Raw genomic sequence first — 23,332 nt, 5'->3', positions numbered from 1 at the left:
CTTGTTCGAGCGAGAAGCCTTGTCACTGTCACCAACGGGATAGTCCCGGTGCAGTTAGTAAACCTGTCTGATTCTGCTACTATCTTGCCCAAATACGCTTCTGTAGTCCAGCTGTACCTCCTAGAGTTGAAAGACATTGTGAAAGAACGTCTGGTGGCCCGACAGCATGCAGCTCAAGTGGCCGAAGGATCCAGTGTGAGCCCTCCAGGGCCCTGGTGGGCACAACTCCAGGTTGGAGACAACACTACCCCAAGGGACCAAGTCAATGGAATCTTCAATGTTGCCAAGAGGTACCATGAGGCTTTCAGCAAGCACCCCACAGACTTCGGGCAGACTTCAATGATCCAGCACCTCACAGGTGACAGCCCTCCTATCAAGGAAAGGCACCGTCCGGTCTTGCCCGGCATGTATCAGACTGTCAAGAACAGATGCTGGCCGACATGAAAGAGGCAGATGTAATCCAGGAAAGTCAGAGCCCCTGGGCGGCGCCACTTGTCCTTGTCAAGAAAAAGGACGGAACCATCAGCTTCTGTGTCCACTACAGGAAATTGAACAATGTCACACACAAGGTCGCTTATCCATTGCCAAGGATCGAGGAGTCACTCATCGCCCTCGGAACGGCTGCTTACTTCTCCATCCTGGACTTAACCAGTGGATATTGGCAAGTGCCCATGGCCATGGAAGATCGGAAGAAGACTGCCTTCATGACTCCCATGGGACTGTTCAAGTTTAAAAGTATGCCGTTTGGGCTGTGCAATGCCCCTGCTATGTTCCAGCATCTGATGGAAAGGTGCCTGGGCATATGAATTTTCAAAGTGTCCTATTGTACCTGGATGATGTCATTGTGTATTCCAAGTCCTACCAGGAACACATCAGTCATCTGCCAAACATCTTCCAAGTCCTGATCAAGCATGGGCTGAGGATCAAACTATCGAAGTGTCACTTGCTAAAACCTCAGGTCAACTATTTGGTTCATGTTGTCAGCGCAGAGGGAGTCCAGCCCAATCCTGAAAAGGTGAAAGATGTCAGGAGCTTCCTGGGGTTTGCCGGCTACTACCGTCAATTCATTCCCCACTTCGCCCAGATTGCAGAACCCCTCACAGCTCTCTTACTGGCTATGGCAAAGGATAACTACAATGGAAAACTACCTGTTGAATGGGCCAAAGAGCGAGATACGGCACTTCGAGCTCTCAAACGTCTGCTGACACAACCACCCATCTTGGCGTATCCAGACTACAGTCAGCCATTCCGGCTGTATACTGATGCCAGTTTTGAAGGTCTGGGAGGTGTCCTGTCCCAAGTCCAGGAAGGGCAAGAGCGAGAAATTGGCTATGCCAGTCATAACCTGCGAGGAGCAGAGAAGAACGATGCAAATTACAGCTCATTCAAATTGGAACTTCTCGCCGAAAAGTTCAAAGACTATTTGGCTGCCACACCATATACTGTTTACACAGATAATAACCCGTTGGCCCACCTGAACACTGCCAAGTTGGGTGCCATCGAGCAGCGTTGGGCTTCAAGATTAGCCAATTATAGTTTTACCATCAAGTACAGAAGCGGCAAGTTGAATGTCAATGCCGACATACTGTTTAGGATGACCCCTGGTGAAGAACCCCCTGTCGAAGACGTGTGGGAAGACGTGGAGATGCCGCCAGTCTATCAACGGTTCGTGAACAAGAATGTTGTGACCGATCTCATGGACGGTGAATCCAGTTCCGAAAAGGTTAAAGAAGGCATGTACACCTAGAAGACTCTTCAGGATGAAAGTCGAGTCATGGGAGATCTGTTGGACTACCTTCTGGTGAAAAAGGTACCAACCCGTCTATGCCAGGCCCAGTGTGACTACGAGCTGAAACTTCTGAGGCGACAGAGGAAGCGACTGTTTGTGCACAAAGGACTGTTGATTGACTTCATCAGATTCTGGTTCCCCGAAGAGATGCGGCGATTGTCCTCAATGCATACCATGATCAGTCGGGACACTTTGGAGTCCACAAGACCGAAGCTACTGTCAGGTGAAGATTCTATTGGATTGAAATGATGAGCGACATTAAGAAATGGTGCAGTGAATGTGCTGTCTGTAATGCCACCAAGAACGTGCGCAAGGATGCAAGAGCACCCCTCCATTCCATCCAGAGTGAAAGGCCTAACCAGTCGGTCACGCTAGACCATATCAAGTTGTTTCCTACCCGATCCGTGTACACTTATGCTCTCACCATGGTGGATCACTACTCTAAATGGGTTGTTGTTGTACCCGTTAAAGACCTCACAGCCAAGACAGCAGCCCATATGTTCTACCCCAATTGGGTGCAAACCCTTGGGTGTCCAGAGTCTGTCCTGTGTGCAACGGCCTTCGAGGCTCAACTCTTTCAAGAGCGGTGTCAATTCCATGCCTGCAAGAAACTCCGGACTACTGCTTACCACCCCCAGGGGAACGGGCTCTGTGAGCGCATCAATCAAGTCTTTATCCACATGTTGCAAGCAGCCTCTGTGTCAAGACAAGAAGAGTGGCCCTGACTGCTGCCCCAACTATTGGAGATCTATAATAACACAGTCCATTGTTCTATGGGATACACACCTTTCTACTTGATGATGGGGCGACATAGGCAGCTACCTAAAGACCGAATATTTGGGCTTCAAGCTCCATTCAACAACTCTCCGCAAGCCTCCCTGGAGTGGGTCTCTGACCACCAGAGAAGATTCCAAGAGGCCAAAGAAATTGTCAGCAAGAAGATGGGCGGGCTCAGCAGAGACAACAGGAGAATTATAACAGTAATGCTTCTGCCAAACCACTTCAATTGGGTGATAAAGTCTGGCTGCGGAAGTTTCCAAGGACCCACAAGTTTGATTCTATCGGGGAGACAGAACCATACACTGTGACGGCCATACCCTATCCAGGCTCTGATGTATATGAAGTACAAAAGCTTGGGTATGAATTACATACATTCCCGTATGGGGGGAAACGTAATGGAAACCCAACTTTATACAGCGGCATTCCAGGAGAACGAGGTATTAGTGCTGGGCGGTATACCGGTGCATACCGAATTTTTTTTCCAATACCACAATACCGTTTGGGCCCCTCGAATGAATGAATTATCAGTTGCAGCGTGCTGTCCCCACATTGGAGAACTAATCATATGTGACCCGTGGGCGCTGCTTCTCTCCCCTCCCCCCCAAATAATTATCAGCCGCTGCGCTATACTGTACTATCCTTGTGCTTGGGCTGCAAAAATAAACAAAATAAACTTTATCTCACTTTCCTACGTTCCCCCGTTGTTCCGGTACCGGCCTCATGCTGTCAGCGCATCACCGGCTGCAGCGTTGTCCCACCTTAGCCGCTGATAGGCTGAGCCCCCTGTCATGTAAGGAGCTGGCCGGCTTCTTACATGACAATGCACTCAGCCTATCACCGCCGAGGCGGGACATCGCTGCGGCCAGTTATATGCTGACGGCTTTGTGATGTTCCTATCCCCAGTGTGAGGCCGGTACCGGAACAACAGGGGAACGTAGGAAGGTGAGATAAAGTTTATTTTATATATTTTTGCATCCCGGGCACAAGGATAGTACAGTATAGCGAAACGGCGGATAATCATTTGGTGGGGTTGGGGGGGGGGGGGGGGGAGAAGAAGCAGTGCCCATGGGTCACTAGATTGGGGGGAAACTTACAAAAATACCATGATACACATTTTTGGTCATACCGCCCAGCTCTACGAGGTATGCCCCAACATATACCACAAGCATAGGTTACTTTGTAGATGTCATCATTCATAAATTTACTGTACATCATAAATAAACAACTCTGCTAACAGCTCATCCTCCAATCAGATTACAGCTCATCCTCCAATCAGATTTAATTTTAACCTCCAATCAGATTACAGCTCATCCTCCAATCAGAATACAGCTCATCCTCCAATCAGATTAAATTTTATCCTCCAATCAGATTACAGCTCATCCTCCAATCAGATTACAGCCCATCCTCCAATCTGATTACAGCTCATCCTCCAATCAGATTACAGCTCATCCTCTAATCAGATTCCAGCTCAGCCTTCAACCTGATTATTGTTCATCCACCAACCAGATTACAGCTCATCCTTCAATCAGATTACAGCTCATCCACCAATTAGAATACATTTTATCCTCCAATCAGATTAGAGTTTATCATCCAATGAAATTACAGATGAGCCTGCAATTAGAATTTTTTATAATCCTCCAATCAGATTACAGCTCATCCTTCAATCAGATTACAGCTCATCTTCCAATCAGAATACAGCTCATCTTCCAATCAGACAACATTTTATCCTCCAATCAGCTTACAGCCTTGTGTCCTTTTTGGGGAACATGTATCAAGAGTGTAACACTGCATACTAGAAGCTCCTCTCTCCAACATCATACCATAGCTGATGTCTATACCCCTGGATACATTGAGTGATGCTAGTCTATAATATATTTGATGCAACAGATTAGAGTTGTTAGTTATGCCATTACAGCCTGATTTTTCCCCAAATCTCTTATGCACGTTGCAGAAGAAGAAGAAGAAGAAGAAAAAATGTTTTGTTCCCAGCTCCCCAATGTTTTGGTGCAGGGGATTGTGTTTCGCTCTGTGCACACTACGCTGAATGCCGTTCTCTGCGGTGGAGACTTTCTAGAGATGGAGACATCCCCTCTGATTGGGTACAGACTGTAGTATTTAATGATTGTGGTTTTGAACAAGCAAAAGTTATGTTTTCAAGTGCAAAGTGCACATAGTTGTGGTGAACCCTCGGTAGGTAGTGCCTATAGGGGCTGAGGGAAATCTTAGTCACTTGGTTCCAACTTAACAAATTCTGCTGTTTTGCAAATTCTTCCAGCTCTATATGTCCTGCAGCAATTCACAGAGAGAGATGTTAAATTACATTTCCATGAAATAAGTTCTTGTAATGTTACCCTGGTGGTCAATGCAACTGTTTAAAGAATAAATGGTAATGATGGAAAATTATTTCAGTCTTGAATAGCTCAGCAGAAAGTCGGAAAATCTGCAAGAGCCATTGAAACCGCAAAACAATCTTTACGTAACTTTCTGGTACCAGTCTGTCAGCGAGCGTCCTGTGCCAGAGGAAATGTGTTCATTCAGCTACAGACGGCACATTAAGTGTTCTGCTGGCATGTCGCTGTAGTATCCATTATATGTGTATTATATAATATGGAATGTGGAATACTTCCCCTATTACTCTGTAGTGAATGACTGCTGCTGGGAAAACAGGGTGAGATGCAATATGATAGAACCACCGTATTTTTCGCCATATAAGACGCCCCGGCATATAAGACGCACCCAATTTTAAAGGATGAAAATCTAGAAAAAAAAAAAAAAGATTCTGAACCTTCAATCTGCGGACCTCCAGATGTTGCAAAACTACAACTCCCAGCATGCCCGGACAGCCGTTGGCTGTCCAGGCATGCCAGGAGTTGTAGTTTTGCAACATCTGATGGTCCGCAGGTTGAAGACCACTGTTATAGGAGGTAATACTCACGTGTCCCCGCTGCTTCGGACCCGTCACCGCTGCCCTGGATGTCGCCCTCCATCGCTGTTGCCGCGTCCACGGAGTGTCCCCGTCGCTCCGGAACGTCTCTGCTGCCCGGTATCCTCGCTCTCCATCGCCGCCATTACGTCGCTACGCACGTAATGACGACGAAGGAGAGCGACGTAATGATGATGAAGGAGAGCGCCGGCCATGCAGGGGATCCTGGCACGGAGCAGACATTGAGGAGGCAGGTAAGGTCCCTCCCGGTGTCCTGTTAGCTGTTCGGGACGCCGCAACTTCACCGCGGCGGTCCCGAACAGCCCGACTGAGCAGCCGGGTTAGTGTCACTTTCGCTTCTGACGCGATCAGACGCGATCAGTGATATCCTGTACTAGCTGCGGGTCCCGGCCGTTGATGGCCGCTGGGACCGCCGCGATAGGACAGGGTTTTAATGTGTATTTGCCGTAGAAGACGCACCAACTTTCCCCCCCCCCCAGTTTTGGGGGAAGAAAAAGTGAGTCTTATACGGCGAAAAATACGGTACATAGCCATAACAGGATTGCTCAATGAATCCTGATGAGGACCAAAGACATGAATGACTTTGGTCACAAAAAAATACAATATAGTGAGATTTTGGACAACAATCACAATGATCTTACGATTTTAACACAACACAACCATATTGCACCCATGAAGCCCCAGGCTTAAAGTGTACCTGTAGCTTTAAAAAAAATGTTCACATGTTATAGAGACAAGTAAAAAGTTTTAATCGGTCGGTATCTGAGTGTTCAGACCCTGACCAATCACAAAAATGAGCAAGGAGAGTAGCGTGGGGCTGGTTAAGATAATCCCATAGACTTACATTGTAAGTTTGTCTTGCTTAGCGCCCTCTTCTCCCAGGTGATTCTGGTGATCGGTGAGGTCTGAACACTTGGACCCTAACAGATCAAACCTTTTGACATGTCTTTACAACATGACAAAAGTTTTTTAAATGACAGTGCCCATTTAAGGATTTTCTTATGGGTTGGTCATGGATTTAAGATAGCTACCTATAGGTGGCGCTAAAGAGAGGAGAAGTAATTTGCATACTTTTTTTTTCCATCTAGCATTGCTTGGAAGATTCCATAACTTTATCTGAATCTCTTCAGAGAATCAGTACCCCCCTAAATAGACACCACTTCTATGGTAAAGCTGTGTGACGACCACTAGGAGTACTTATATCGGCACTGTCACTTTATCACACGTCATAATTTTTTACCGGTCAGGGTCTAAGTGCTTGAACCCCAATAGATCAGATGGACGACCCGGGAGAAGAGTGCACTAAGAGAGACAAACTTATGGAAAACTATGGGATTGTCTTTTCTCCCAGCTTTATCTAGCGACTGGTCTAAACACTCAGACCCGAGCAATACTATTGACATGTCTCTAGGACAACCAAATGTTTGAACAGAATACATCAAGCATCCATTTCGGGAGTTGGACTTTGTTCCAGCCAAAACATATTAGAATAACATATTGGAAAAAATGCTAACTTATGAAGTGGATGCTGGACGTATTCTGTTCAAGCATTTGGAAGCCTACTGGGATTTTGTCCACCTGGCCATTCCGTGCATCTAACATGGCTAAGTGAAGTTGTGCAGCCTCATTGGAACTCTTCTCATTGAATGTCTGTAAAAAGTTTCATAAAGCCACTGGAACACTTTAAAACATGAGAAGGGTTATTATCTAAACTAGAGACCCCCATCTGTAGGCAACTGTATAAGGATACTAGCAATCTTCAGCACAGGGCAGGGTACTGATTGGCTGGATGAGATGGTATTGACACAGATCTTGTGGTTATAGGGGCTGTCTATAGATGTAAGTCTGATTCAGCTAATATCTTTAGTCATGTTTCAAAGCTGGAATCGACATTGACACAGGGTTGCAACTTATAGGTGGCGCTAGAGAGTTCCTTTCAAAGAAGAACTAATTTGCATACTCTTCCCCTTGAAGCTTTGCCTTTAAGACTACATACCTTTAGCTGGATATCCTTATTGATAACCAGTAACCCCCCAAAACCTGTAATAAAGACATATCACAGACATCACATGATTGTTTACCTGTGATCCCTTTTCACCAGAAGGCCCTTCAGGACCAGTATTACCACGTTCTCCCTGAAAAAGATAAAAAAAAAAAAAAAATCAAAATAAGGAACAAAGGCTGGCTGGGAATGGTGGGAGTTGTTTTACAACAGCTAGAGGCACACTGGTTGGGAAACACAGGTCTATAATGCTGACTGAGAACAACCAAGTGCAGTGCTTGGCTGTTTCTGTCCACCTATAGAAATTAATGGAGTGGATGAACACATGACCACCACTCCATTCATGAAGAGGAACATGCAGCTTGGGACCCCTGTTCTAGCGACCCCAGCGAGCACAAATTTTGGATAGGTGATAAATACTTTTTCACGGGATAACGCATTTAAAATGATATCGCTTCTCGGCCTTTTGGCTAAGATCAAGTGTAGTATCTGTTCTTATCAGTTTTATGCCGGTGGCAGGCGATGCCGGTGTGGAGCTGGCTGGGATGGGTGCTGCATGGTAGGGAGCAGGTGTACCGGGGCGTTTTGGGGCTGGTTCTGATGTGACCTGTTTTCTCCGGGTCTCGCCATGAGGCTGAGAGGGTCTAGAGCCGAGGTACTTTAGTGAGTCGGGGAGTGGTGACCCTGTGGTGCCAAAACTCACTGGGAGGATGGACTCACTGAGTGGAAGCACGGGCACCATGAACTCTTCACCTTGTGGCACTCACCTCTTGATTCACGGCCTTCTGGCTAGGATCAGAGACATTTTTTTATAGATCTGGCCGGATGTCCGGGCAGTATATCTGCACACATTCACTTATTTATTTTAGTCTCACTGTGTCACTTTTTGCGTGTTGTGTGTCCACAGGATTTGTCAGGGTGCGGTAGCCCTTCTGGGTGTCCCTCCTGGTGGTCTAGGGAAGGTGTGTGTGGCCATTAGGTTCCGCCTTTAAAGTGAAACTCTGAATAGTTGAAGGGATGGGGCCTGGAGTCTCCTATGCTTCAGGCCTGCATCACCTCTCTCCAGCTACATCGCCCCCGCTTTTTAATAGCGCATGCGTAGTGTCAATCGAGAGAAGGAGCTGGAGAGAGGCAATGCAGGCCCGAAGCATGGAAGACCTCACCACTACAGTGTGGGTTACAAAATCATTTCTGATGACTATACAGCAGCCTTAATTCTCAGCACAGGTATGGCTAGAGTAGGCTTGTAAATGCCCTACAGCACTGTGTGTGCAGCTTAGGTGACTGTGACACTTTTCATATGTCGTAATTTCAGAGAACCCTCTTAAATATTTATGTGCTATCCTGTACCATTTTCAAATCTTTCAAGTAGCCATTATTACTGAAAACGGGTCTTACCAATAAACAGAAAATGACTATTTTACTACTGCCACATTCTCTCGTTTCACATTATTCCATGTATATTGCCTGTGTCAGCTTCTGTTCACTTAGAGAGTCCCGGCAACGTACAATTAGATTAGGAATGCCTACAATCCTGAACATCATGCTGCCATAATATTGAAGACAGGACTTAATTACACCCGCTTAAAAACAATTTATAGCTTTGGGATTTCTGTGCGAGCTCGCTCCTCTGTTTACGATTTTCCTCGAGCTCCCGAGTTACAATAAGAAATAATAATAAATCCTTATCTACCCTTTCAAAGATTGTTTGTACAGGACATAAAGATTGCAAATGGATTTCATGCTATTTCTGAATGGAAGGAATCTTTGCAGATGTTGTATTTCCCAAGACTTTTCTGTATTTCTGACTTTTCATTCCACCTGAAATATTACTAATGAAAAGGTAAAAAATATAATACCATCTTAAAAAAGGGAGGGTATTATCAGAAATGTCCATATTATCTATATTCCTTAAAGGGGTACTCCACTGGAAAACATTTTTTTTTTATCAACTGGTGCCAGAGAGTTAAAGGGGTTATCCAGGAAAAAACTTTTTTTTATATATCAACTGGCTCCAGAAAGTTAAACAGATTTGTAAATTATTTCTATTAAAAAATCTTAATTCTTTCAGTACATTTTAGCTGCTGAAGTTGAGTTGTCCTTTTCTGTCTAAGTGCTCTCTGATGACACGTGTCTCGGGAACTGTCCAGAGTAGAAGCAAATCCCCATAGCAAACCTCTTCTACTCTGTGCAGTTCCCGAGACAAGCAGAGATGTCAGCAGAGAGCACTGTTGCCAGACAGAAAAGAACATCTCAACTTCAGCAGCTGATAATTAGTGGAAGGATTAAGATTTTTTTACAGAAGTAATTTACAAATCTGTTTAACTTTCTGGAGCCAGTTGATATATAAAAATATTTTTTTTCCTGGAATACCCCTTTAAACAGATTTGTAAATTACTTCTATTAACAAAATCTTAATCCTTCCAGTACTTAGCTGCTGTATGATACAGAGGAAGTTCTAGTCTTTTTGAATGTCTTTTCTGCCTGACCACAGTGCTCTCTACTGCCATTTTAGGAACTGTCCAGAGTAAAAGCAAATCCCCATATAAAACCTCTCATGCTCTGGACAGTTCCTAAAATGGGCAGAGGTGTCAGCAGAGAGCACTGTGGTCAGACTGAAAGGATCATGCAGCAGCTGATAAGTACTGGAAGGATTAATATTTTTTTAATAGAAGTAATTTACAAATCTGATGATCTGGAAAAATAAATTTTCCGGTGGAGTACCCCTTTAAATATTTCTGTTTGTATACTAAGAGCTGACATTTCCTCTGTTTTCTGTTACTCAATTTCCAGCTTTGCTGTGTAGAACGGGATAGGGTAGCAGAGCAATGGCGGCAGGGGATTTAAAGGGTTAAAAAAAAATTGGGCTGGATTTTTTCCAGGAGTAGTGCCACACCTGTCCATGGCTTATATTTGGTGGTATTCTAACTTATATGCATTGAAGTGATCGAGGAAGAGCTGAAATATTGTACATATCCTGTGGACGGGTGTGGTGTATTCGAAAAAAAGCAGCCAAAGTTTTTCTTATGATTGACAACCCCTCTTCTTATTTTTTTTAAGTGATGTATAGTGATGTCTATAGATGGATAGAGAGGCAAGGGGTGAGGTTATGGAGTGTTAGAGCTCTAAGACGCTATCCGACTCTCAACCTTCACAACCCATTACTATAAAACTAATAATGTGCACCATGTGAATAGAAGAGATCCATTAAAGGGGTACTCCGGTGGAATTATTATTAATTTCTTTTTCAATCAACTGGTGCCAGAAAGTTAAACAGATTTGTAAATGACTTCTATTTAAAAAAATCTTTACCCTTCCAGTACTTTTTAGCAGCTGTATGCTACAGAGGAAATTCTTTTCTTTTTTAATTTCTTTTTTGTCTTGTCCACAATGCTCTCTGCTGACACACAATGCCCGTATCAGGAACTGTCCAGAGCAGGCAAAAATCCCCATTACAAACCTATGCTGCTCTGGACAGTTCCTGACAAGGACAGAGGTGTCAGCAAAGAGCAGTTTTGACAAGACAAAAAAAGAAATAAAAAAAAAGAAAAGAATTTCCTCTGTAGCATACAGCTGCTAAAAAGTACTGGAAGGATAAAGATTTTTTTTAATAGAAGTCATTTACAAATCTGTATACCTTTCTAGCACCAGTTGATGTAAAAAAAAAAAAAATAAAAAAAAAATAAATATGTTTTCCACCGGAGTACCTCTTCAACTACAAGAAGGTCTCCCAACTTTGGGGTTTATGCTCCACTATAACCCTTAGCAAGAAACCCAACAAAACATCAAACATTAAATTTTACAGGGTGTACCTTTTCTCCAGCATCTCCAGGCGGCCCAGGTTCTCCTGGCAACCCCTCTGGTCCCTAGAGAAAAAAAATATTTATAGTAATAAATAAACAAAATCACCCCCAACATAGGAAATGAGCTTCATAATACTTCAAATTTTTAACACGAAAAAAAGAAAAAAAAAGAAAAAGAATAAAAACCAAAACAACAAAAACTAAAACCAGACTTCTTTTGTTTTAAACTGTATCCAAATGTAAATCCACAATAAATCCCCAATTAGAGTTCTACAATGTCTACATCAGTGTTCCCAACAGGGTACCTCAAGCTATTGCAAAACTACAACTCCCAGCATGCCCGGACAGCCGTTGGCTGTCCGGGCATGCTGGGAGTTGTAGTTTTGCAACAGCAGGAGGCACCCTGGTTGGGAAACACTGTTTGACATGATATGTTACAGCTTGGATGAGACTGATCTCGGCTGTGACCGACGCATTTAGCCTTTAGTATTCAAAAGGAATAGGACATATAAAAAGAAGGACTTCCCGCGGAATTACCGTGTGAACTTAACATTGATGTGAATGGATCTCCGCGAGACCCGTTCACACTGCGGAATTTCAGCGGTGGACAATTGTTCCGCGCCAAGAAAGAACATATTCATTCTTTGCGCAGATTCCGCGAGCACTGCATAGCCGTCAATGGTGAAGGCTCAGTGCCCCGCGGCCCTAGCGCAGAGGCATCACCAGCAGCGGCCGCTAGGCGGAATCTCCACTCGCTGAATCCAGCGGGAGGAGATTCCACCCTAACACTTCTCCCTTATGGATCCACTTCTGACTTTGGCTCAAAAACTGCAGTAGCAGTTTTCCTAAAACTGCCCAAAAAAAGTGGAAACTTAGCCTAAGGGTACGTTCACACGAGCGGATTTACAGCGTATTTTACGCTGCGGATCCGCTGGTGAAGGCCCCGCTCTATGCTGTCTTTACATGTGCCTGCTCGTAGCGGCAATACGCCGCGACCAGCAGACACGCCGCAGCGATGTGCGCGGCATACTGGCACATCGCGGCCACTCTCCCTGCTCTGAGCTAGGCAGAGAGCTCCCGCGATGTGCGAGTATACTGCGACTCGCACATCGCAGTGTGTCTGCTCGTAGCGGCGTATTGCCGCTACGAGCAGACACATGTAAAGACAGCATAGAGCGGGCCTTCACCAGCGGATCCGCAGCTAAATACGTTCCGAAAATCCGCTCGTGTGAACGTACCCTTAGTGTTACCACATTTCCTTTTTGGACATCCCCCTAGAGGTGAGGGCAGGTAACAGAATTTACGGAGCCTTTTTTTTTTTTTTTTTTTTCTCACAGTAAAACCAATTCGCTCTGTTTCCAACATGTAACTCGCCGGCAGCTTCTGTGTCCTCATGTACAATGCCGGGTTCTTAAATTACATGAGTCATAGCTTCTATAATTCATCCCAGCTTCCGTCATCTGTTTTCATTCACAAAATCATCTTCAAATAACTTAACTTCCAGATTTTCACTTACAAAAGGGACATTCACACCCACATCTCGCATAGTTCTGCTGCTTCGTGAAACTAACGCTATATAGCAAGTTTCATCCGCAGTTATTATCATTCGTAGAGAATTATATTGGCATTGTTTATTTTTTGTAGTAATCCATCACAAAAGCAGAAGTGTGACTTGACGTTTTAGGGACCCATAGTTAAAGGAGTACTCCACTGGATAATTTATTTTATTTATTTATTTTTTTAAATCAACTGGTGCCAGAAAGTTAAACAAATTATAATTTTTTTTTTTTACAGAAGTCATTTACGAGTCTGTATAACTTTCTGCCAACAGTTGATTTGAAAAAATAAATTAAAAAAAATATACATAAAATGTAACCCCTTAAAGGTGTACTCCGCCCCTAGACATCTTATCCCCTATCCAAAGGATAGGGGATAAGATGTCAGATCGCCGGGGTCCCGCTGCTGAGGACCCCGGGGATCACCGCTGCAGCACCCCGCCAACATTACTGCGCAGAGCGAGATCGCTCTGCACGTAATGACGGGCAATACAGGGGCCGGAGCATCGTTATGTCATGGCTCCGCCCCTCGTGACATCAAGGCCCGCCCCCGTCAATGCAAGTCTATGGGAGGGGGCGTGGCGGTTTTTTTTATTATTTTTTTTATGGTGTACACTGTGCGGTAAAAGTGATGTTATATTTATTCTGTGGGTCAGTACGATTATGGCGATACCCATTTTATATCGCTTTCTATGTTCTATGTTCTTCTTTACAGCCTGTGCGATCCGGCCTCACAGGCTTCCGTAGCAGTAATACAGGAGGTCATGATCTGACCTTCTGCTGCCATAGCAACTAACGGCGACCCGCGATTGTATTGCGGCGCCGCCGATGGAGAACAGGGGAGAGCGATCAGGATTGATCACGGCATCTAGGGGGTTAATGCTGCCGGGACTGGCGCGATCGCGGCTCCGGCAGCTGTGGCGGGACTCCAACTGTGATTAACAGCCGGGTCCCGTCGCCGATCTCCTGCACTGCCGGTCAGTGCCGGAGATCGCTAGGACATATGCATACGTCCAAATGGGCGAACATGTCGGATGATTGGACGTATGCATACGTCCTATAGCGGGAAGGGGTTAAAGGGGAACTCCACTGGAAAACATTTTTTTCTAAATCAACTGGTGCCAGAAAGTTAAACAGATTTGTAAATTACTTCTATTAAAAAATATTAATCCTTCCAGTACTTATCAGCTGCCGTATGATGCACAGGAAGTTCTTGTCTTTTTGAATTTCCTTTCTGTCTGACCACAGTGCTCTCTGCTGCTCAGCAGAGAGCACTGTGGTCAGACAGAAAGGAAATTTGTAAATTACTTCTATTAAAAAATTGTAATCTTTCTAGTGCTTATCAGCTGCTGTATTCTGCAGAGGAAGTTGTGTAGTTCTTTCCAGTCTGACCACAGTGCTCTCCTGCTGCCAGCTCTGTCCATGTCAGGAACTGTCCAGAGCAGGAGAGGTTCGCATTGTGATTTGCTCCTACTCTGGACAGTTCCTGACACTGACAGAGGTTGCAGCAGAGAGCACGGTGGTCAGACTGGAAAGAACTACACAACTTCCTGTGGTGCATACAGCAACTGATAAGTACTGAAAGAATTACGGTAAGATTTTTTTAATTAAAGTAATTTTCAAACCTGTATGACTTTTTGACACCAGTTGATTTAAAAAAAAAAAAAAAAAAAGTACCCCTTTAAGGCTTCAGTGTTCAAGTGAAACCCTCAGCACAGCCTATAGCCTGGGCCTCCAAACTGTGGACTTCCAACCGCTGTCCGGGCATGCTGGGAGTTGTAGTTTTGCAACAGCTGGAGGTCCACAGTTTGGAGACCGCTGTCCTAGAAATAAGCCAGGCATTATCGGCAAGGTAATTGCCGATACCGATAATGCCCAAAATTGTGATTATCGGCCGATAATATCGGCCAAACCGAAAATCGGTCGATCCCTAATAGGAACATTTTAGGCCTGATGTTCTCATTACGCCAAAGGCCTAAAAAAAACTGCGTCACAGTCAGGCAGGTGCATGGCCCCCCCCCACCCCACCCCACATAGTGTCCAGAGCATGGAGGCACTACCAGGAGAAAGGACAGTTCCTCAGGAGACATGGAGGAGTCCGAAGGAGGGCAACAACCCAACAGCAGGACGGCTACCTCCGCCTTTGTGCAAGGAGGAGCACTGCCAGAGCCCTGCAAAATGACCTCCAGCAGACCACAAATGTGCATGTGTCCACTCAAACGGTCAGAAACAGACTCCATGAGGGGGGTATGAGGGCCCGACGTCCACAGGTGGGGGTTGTGCTTACAGCCCAACACCGTGCAGGACGTTTGGCATTTGCCAGAGAACACCAAGATTGACAAATTCACCACTGGTGCCCCGTGCTCTTCACAGATGAAAGCAGGTTCACACTGAGCACATGTGACAGACGTGACAGAGTCTGGAGACGCCGTGGTGAATGTTCTGCTGCCTGCAACATCCTCCAGCATGACCGGTTTGGAGGTGGGTCAGTAATGGTGTGAGGTGACCACACAGCCCTCCATGTGTGGATTGAATAGGTGAAAGAAGACAATAACATTTTTAGGTTTTTTTTGTACCGCACTACACAAATGGTAAAGCTGCAATGCGGGTCCCGGTGTGACAAAAGGATCCACCATCTGGCTTCTACTTTCTTCATGTCAAAATATTAGATCAAGGCTCTGGCACATGGGATTATTTTAACAACTGTTTCTAGGTAAATTTACTGAATAATCCTAAAATACAACTTCATGTCATCACCTCGCAGACTGTAATTAGGATCATATCAATAAAAAGTACCCCCATATGTTCTATAGGAAACATGCTGTGACAGAACTACTGTGTCCTCCGTCTGGGCAGATAAAGCTTTCAATAGTCTTCTGATCAAAGCGTTCTCTATAACTTCAGCATACCTAAAATGTGCAGATAAGACAGAAGAGGGCGGACCGCCGCCAATTATGGACCTCGTCTAGAAAAATTATTTCATGACACAGGTGATAACTGCTTCTAATTTTCTGGTGTTAAAATATTGATGCAGAGAAATGGCCATAATGTTTGACAATACCTTTATTCTTTATGCCTTTTGATATTTTTATATTTAGAAAATAAGTGAATCATAATAAAAAGACCTGTAATTTATTCTGAGAAGCAAGTAGAGAAGCAACCATGTCTGTTTTCTCTATATGAATTCACATTGTGTTTTCTATCCACTCCTTTTTTGTTGTTTTCACTTGGTCTGCACTCTGCCCCACCCCCTCAGCCCAACCCTATATATAGTAGCAGGTAGCTACACGGGGCCCTTTCATTTCTGGCAGCCTCCCAGTCTGACTGGGAGCACATGGTAAGTGAGCTTTTACACCTTGTTCAACACTGGTGTGGTGCTGTGTCTGTGGGGAGGTGCGGCCCAGGGACTGGTTTGAGTGGTATTGGGGCCGCTCTGCCAGTGGGTCGCTCCCCCTGTGTGCACTGGTGTTGCGGCAGTGGTGGTCGCCACCCAGTGCCACGCCATTTTAAGCTAGGGTTGGTAGGGACCCACTCTGACTAGGTGGCCTTGATGTGGCGAGTGGGCTTGTACTTTTTGATCAAAATGTATACTAACATCCTGTTAGTTTTTGAATTTATGCTGAGAAGCAAGTAGATCAAAATACAAATTGTGGATGTGCGACCATGTCTGTTTTCTCTACTTGAATTCATAATCAAAAGAACACTGACAATGATAGTTGTAAAGTCTAAATATCATTGGCTGGCTCACAAGCTTGGTGATGGGCTGGAATACCAGACACAGCCTTTGGACAAGAGCGGCGCTGTGTGTGCATAAAACATAGACCCTTGTTTCTTATCCCAAACCACCAGTTTTTTTTAAAAGAGTACCTGTCACTAAACTAAACTTATTTTATTATAAGACACTTTTGCTATTTACTTTTTGCAATTCTCAACCTTTATATGTTTTTAATGTAATTGAGAAAACATCCACTAGGTGTCTCTGTTCTGTTCCCTGCACAAGTCAAACAGTTAGTTTGGTCTCCTCCCAGCCTGGAGAGACCAAACTCAGGAAGTGCATTCGGGGCATGGTGAGGCACAGCTCTCGCAGGCTTCAGTGATGTTGCGCCTGCTGGGGAACGCCCACTTTCTACTGCCGGAAGCTCACACAATGTGAGTAAGGGCAAAGGTATGATACAGAACTTTTTAAAGCTCGGAATTATTTTTCAAGGGCAGGAGGTGCGTTGGGAGTAGTTAGGGAATATAATGCGAGTTAGTTCAGAAAATATGGTTTGATGACAGGTACTCTTTAAAGGGTCAGCACATGCACCCTAAATCAATTCCCAATAGCCACTCTTCACCTGATATTTCAAGCAGCCATGCATGTGCTCCAGTGAAGGTGCTTTGTGCATGTGTTTCTGCTACAGTGTATCACCTCAGCCTGCTTCCTGACTTTGTTCGTGCCTAAGTATGGCCCAGCCCGATTGACTACGAACCTGTGCTGCCCATCCTGACCTGTTTTGGTTGTTTCTGACTTTGCATGTACGATGCCAGCCCAAAACTTCATCCAGTATCAAGACTTTCCCCATTTGTCCTTTTGGTGTCCCACACTGATGTCTCTTGGTCAGCTGGGCCAACCATGGCCCACACCGTGGTAACTCCCAAGGTAGGGACCAGATCCTTATAGGAGAGGGTTAGAGGATGAAAAGCAAGGGACAACCACGGTCGAAGCAGCCCACAGCCAAACCGGTTGGGTGACACAGTGGGTCCATCACCGTAGCCTTTTTCAAGTTCTCCTGGGGAATGTTTTTGGTTTCACACTCCATTCTGAGTAGTGGTGACTGCTTCTTGACAAAAGTCCATAGAACAACAATGTCCAAAGGGGTGGTCACCAATGCTTAATTGTCAATGGAACATGAAGCAGATTGGGGACAATCTAGATTAGTGGTCTGCAAACTGTGGCCCTCCAAATGTTGCAAAACTACAACTCCTAGCATACCCGGACAGCTGTTGGCTGTCCGGGCATGCTAGGAGTTGTAGTTTTGCAACATCTGAAGGACCACAGTTTGGAGACCACTGATCTAGACCTTTATTAACGTATCCAGCGCCAAACTAACACCATTGACTGGTAGTGAATGTCCTCAAAAACGTCTTTCAATCTATAGATGAAGACAGAAGATGTTTTATTTTTTTATTTTTATTTTTTTAAAGGTCACAAGTATAAGCTGCCTAATACCCCTGGAAATTTGAAGAAGAACACTGCTAAATGTCGTAACTTTGTATTGGTAACCCAAAATTTTTGCGATGATAGGTTACAACACGAATTTGTTCCACAGTTAAAAAACAAAAAAACATTGTAATAAAAATTAATAAAATAATTCAAAAATGAAATCTGTTAAAGTAACAGCTCTGAAATATTTATGGTATTTTACTGTAAGTATTAACTGAAATAAATAGACGTCGCCAGTGTTATAATCAGTAACGATAATAATAAGAAAACTAACCGGTTCGCCAATTTTTCCGATGTTTCCTATATTCCCAACTTCACCCTGATGAAGAACAAACAAACACAACTGTTAGGCACAATACTTAATTCACAGCAATTAATTCACTAAATAGACCTAGAGATAAATAATACAATTCTGGCTGCTTGCAGCCACCACTAGAGGGAGCTGATAGACCCTACTGAATACATTGAGTTCAATGCACAGAGAGCATATAATAGAAACTGTATGCAATAAGATCCTTATAGTGGTGGCTGTAGGAAGCCAAAATATGAACATTTAAATATATGCAACAAAAGAGCTTAGGGGTTAAACACTTATGTAAACTTCTTCAATGTGGTGATCCAGCTCCTAATGTAGAAAAGTTAAAATATTTAAAAAAAAATGTATTCATACACAGCATACATTGGTGAGTGCCCGTGATAACACCCTTACGCATTTCCAGTTGAACGCTTTTATTCATGGCTAAAAGTTAAATACTCAGGGGCAACAGTTGAATGGAGATTTTGCTTGTTCTCCATACTCTGGTTTACTCTTCCACTACTGGTGTCCTGTCAACATTTTGATTTAATAAAATCGTCTAATTCTTTTTAATTTAGACAGTAAATTTAAACTAAAAATGCAACAGATTTATCCTTACTCTAAAGGTATACCACCTATTAGTTGGCTTAATTTGTGCAAGTTGCATTTTAAGCAATGGCATATTGTTTTAAAGGGGTTAATCCAGGAAAAAAACTTTTTTTTATATATTAACTGGCTCCAGAAAGTTAAACATATTTGTAAATTACTTATTAAAAAATCTTAATCCTTTCAGTACTTATGAGCTTCTGAAGTTAAGGTTGTTCTTTTCTGTCTACGTGCTCTCTGATGACACGTGTCTCAGGAACCACCCAGTTTAGAAGAGGTTTGCTATGGGGATTTGCTTCTAAACTGGGTGATTGCAGATATTGCTGCATTTTACCTGCAGATCTGGGGGTTGAGATAAAAGTTTTAAATAAAAAAAGACTATAGTCACCTTATCAACCCCTTGGAGCTCCTGTAGCGTTGCTTCCCTGGTCCCCTGCTGGTCTCTACTCACCGGCCATAGTGTCAATAGGTGACCGCAACAGCCTATTACAGTTCATTGTTGTAGGCTGGTGTACAGACCAGTAGGGGACCAGGGAAGCGTTACAAACAGGAAACTGTCATCTGTTTTCCAGGAATATCTGTGCCAAACTTCACTCCGAAGTCAACACAATTTAAAGAGGTACTCCAGTGCTCCAGTGTTATTAACATTTTGTTCAGAACGTTTGGAGCCGGAGGCCGTGATCATGACGCCACGGCCACGCCCCCTCCATTTATGTCTATCGGAGGGGGCGTGCCGGCCGACTACTGCAGGAACCCAGCATTTGTTTAGAACGCCGGGTGCTGCAGGAGATAGCGGGGGCCCCACAATCAGACTTCGCAATCAATCCTTTGGATAGGGTATAAGATGTCTAGCAGCCGAATACCCCTTTAAAGGGATACCATAGAGAAAATAAAATAAAATTAAAGGGGTTCTCTGGTGCTTACACATCTTATCCCCTATCCAAAGGATAGGGGATAAAATGCCTGATCGCGGGAGTCCCGCGGGAGTCCCATGATCATGCACCCGGCACCCAGATTGTAATCAGTCCCCGAAGCGTGTTCGCTCCAGGTCTGATTACAGGCGACTACAGGGCCGGCGGCGTGTGACGTCACGCTCCACCCCTCAATGCAAGACTACGGGAGGGGGCGTGATATCTATCACGCCCCCTCCCGTAGGCTTGCATTGAGGGGCGAAGCGTGACGTCACACGGGGGCTGATCAGTACTGGCTGGAATAGGATTTTTTAATAGATGTAATTTACAAATCTTTATAGCTTTCTGGCACCAGTTGATTTAAAAACACATGTTTTTCTTCAGAATACCCCTTAATGTAGATTTCTGAGGATTAGTCCGATGCTGGTGTGAACATTCCCATAGAGACCCTTGTCAAGTAGTTTACCATTTAATTGAATACAAAATATGCTAATTTCGCTAGAGCATTGAGCAGCCATAAACCTCTATTAACCTAACAGCCAAGTAATACTGAGGAGGAGGATGAGGAAGCTTTTTCATGTCCCAGATGGTGATCTCATCCTGAGTCTGTAAGATCTTCTAAATACAAGTTTTCAGAAGAAGAATCAGCACTTCCTTGGTAAGAGATAAATAAATCACCTTTAAGCCTTCTGGTCCCGGTTCTCCAGCATAGCCTTTACGTCCCGGTCTTCCCTTAGAAAAAAAAAAAAAAAAGACATTCTTTTGAAAATAAAACTTTGAAACTTATAGTCTTATTTCTTATCACACCTGGTGCTCCTTTGGATGGATACTTAAAGGAAATCTGTCATCAGTATCAGCCGCACTAACCTGTCATACAGGCTTGTAGTGTGGGTGATACTGATCAAAATGATACTTACCGCGTCCTGAACCGTAACTCCGTTCCGCCGTAATTAATCTTTTTCTGTATATGCAAATTAGTTGCTTGTGGAATGGGCGGAGCTACGAACCCTGCACCGGGCACTGTGACGTCATCTTTGCTGGGTGGGCTGCGCCCGGCTCCTCTATATTCATAATCCCCCTCCCTGCTCGCTTGACCTGTACTGCACATGCACCGCTTCCTGGGTACACCTGAAAGCGGCATTCAGCTGAGATCGGCTCCCGTTGAAGAGGACGTCACAGTGTCCACAGCAGGGTTGTTAGCTCCACCTATGCCCCATAGCATATACCGAAAAAGATGAATTACGGCGGAACAGAGTGACAGTTTAGGACGCGGTAAGTATCATTTTGATCTTTATCACCTGCACTACAAGCCTGTATGACAGGTTAATGTGGGTGATACTGATGACAGATTTCCTTTATGGTTTCTAAAAGCTGAGCTAAAAGTGCAAATATACCTATAACATGATCTGGCCTTAAGGTCCGGGTAGAGTGAAGGCCGAGGTGCACAAGTGCCCTGGGAGTGGTGACCCCAGGGTGCCGGAGTTCACTTGGGATTGGCAACCCCACTTGAATGAAAGCACATAGCACGCACTTTTTCTCTCACTCTTCTGGGCACTCACCCTTAGTATCCCGGCCTTCCGGCTAGGATCGGGGAATTTTTATAGATCCGGTCGGATGTCCGGGCAGTATTACACACTGCGCACATCCACTTATTTATTTATTTATTTTTTGTCACTGTGTCCACTTTTTGTGTTCGTTTGTTCACTAGGATTTGGTAGGGTGCGGTAGCCCTTCTGGGTGTCCCTCCTGCCGGTCTAGGGGAGGGGTGTGTGTAACCATTAGGTTCCTCACCTCCCTGCTATACCCCGTGGCATCCTGTTTCGGCAGGATGCCAAACCGGTTTTACTGGTTCCTTGGTGACAACCTGGTTAACGCCTAGTTGTTTGCCGGGAACACTTTCGGTCCCTGAGTAGCTTCGGCGAAACGGGACATCGTACCTGGAACCTCGCATGTGCCTTTTGGCCCGGAGGCGAAGGGTTTGGTTTGTTGGGGGGCCTCTCTCCTTTCGGAGAAGGGCTTGCGATAGACCGCATCCTCGTGCACGGTTTTTTGTGTGAACACTTGCACTTTTTACTTGCACTTGGGTGATTTGAGAGCACGTACCTCGGCTTTCAATAAAAATATGCCCCCCCCCAATTAAACTACCAATCAGAGTAGTCATTGAGGCAAGTCCCACCCACCTGACTCCCTTGACAAGAGTCTTTTTGTTTCTTAGGATTCTGTAATACAGAGAAGTGGGACATATGACCATTCTCAACTCTGCCTGTTCTACAATAAACCTCTTTGAGTTTACCAGTACAAATGTTCTTTGAGAACAGAGATCTGCAAACTGTGGACATCCAGATGTTGCAAAACTACAACTCAAAGCATGCCCGGACAGCAGTTGGCATGCTAGGAGTTGTAATTTTGTAACAGCTGGAAGGTCCACAGTTTGGAAACCACTGTTCTAGAGGGATGGTCCTCTCAAAGTAGTGTCCAATGTACATAGAATATAACAAAATTGAAAATCTGTCACAGAAACTCTGGTCTTGATAAAGAGATGGTTGTTTGGAGAGGTTTTACAGTTTTCCAGACTACTGATCCGGTGGCTAATAAATCGGCACAACTGCAGCCATTGGTTCAATTCCTTGACCAGGAAATCGGTGTCAGCTTGATAGTTTCCCCTTGCTTAATTGTGATAGCCACATTTGGGCAAAACCCCAATCTTGCCCAAACACTGTGCAGCCATTGTCCATCACATGTAAGTGTGGATTTTTCTGGATGAAGCTGTCACAATTAAGTACCTGTCCGGGCAATAGGAAACTATCAGGCTGTGTTGGCACTAGGTATGAGCACCAGGGAGCAAGGAAAGGTATTATCTTTAGGATGCCCTGGTGCAGGACTATGGCTGCAATGCCACTGTATTAAAATACTCTAATGTAATAGAGAGGAATCTTTCATTTAGGGCCACAATTTATTAGCTACAGTGGAGAGCAGATATAAAGAGTGTCTCTTTCTTTGGAGGACCCAGTCTGTCCTGCATTATGCACATATTCCCTTGATTTCAATAATCACAATGTAATACTATATTTCACCAGTGGTGGCACTGCAGGGAAATCAAGCACGTATGTAATTGAATTAACTTGAAGAAAAAAAAAGAAAAAAAAAAGAAAGAAGATTAGCCCGAAGCAGATAACAGCAGTAATAGGAGTTCACATTACAGCATGATTTTATTGTACAATATTAAAGTGTATCGGTCGTCAAAATGTTTTTTAATATAATGTAGATAATACCATTATATGTATATTTGTAATATACATTGGTTAAAAATGTGTGTATTTTTGTCCCTGTAGCTATTGCCTGTGTGTCTCTATGAGGAGACCAAATACAGGAAGTGAGGGAGGACAAGCAGGACAGTGTGCACTGAGGCTCTATAACATGCTCCTGGCTCATACATCAGG

At 44.4% G+C, this 23,332-nt stretch overlaps 1 protein-coding gene and 1 pseudogene across 2 annotated transcripts in view; one reads left to right on the top strand and one right to left on the bottom strand.

Annotated features, from left to right (window-relative positions):
• COL24A1 (collagen type XXIV alpha 1 chain) overlaps positions 1 to 23,332 on the bottom strand; it is a 294,542-nt gene that overhangs the window by 92,960 nt on the left and 178,250 nt on the right. For both annotated transcript variants that reach the window (XR_008846625.1, XM_056532502.1), the window contains exons 23-26: positions 20,571 to 20,624; positions 18,355 to 18,399; positions 11,328 to 11,381; positions 7,595 to 7,648 (exon numbers count right to left, since the gene is read on the bottom strand). Coding sequence is in view for 1 of the 2 variants with exons in the window: in XM_056532502.1 (XP_056388477.1) it covers positions 7,595 to 7,648; positions 11,328 to 11,381; positions 18,355 to 18,399; positions 20,571 to 20,624 (207 nt within the window). In the remaining variant the exon portion in view is untranslated. The remainder of the gene's footprint in view (positions 1 to 7,594; positions 7,649 to 11,327; positions 11,382 to 18,354; positions 18,400 to 20,570; positions 20,625 to 23,332) is intronic.
• Positions 7,966 to 8,178, top strand: LOC130283540 (U2 spliceosomal RNA; annotated as a pseudogene).

This window comes from Hyla sarda, chromosome 7, assembly GCF_029499605.1.
Source record: "Hyla sarda isolate aHylSar1 chromosome 7, aHylSar1.hap1, whole genome shotgun sequence".
Lineage (NCBI taxonomy): Eukaryota > Metazoa > Chordata > Amphibia > Anura > Hylidae > Hyla > Hyla sarda.
This window is presented reverse-complemented; position numbering and strand designations above follow the sequence as displayed.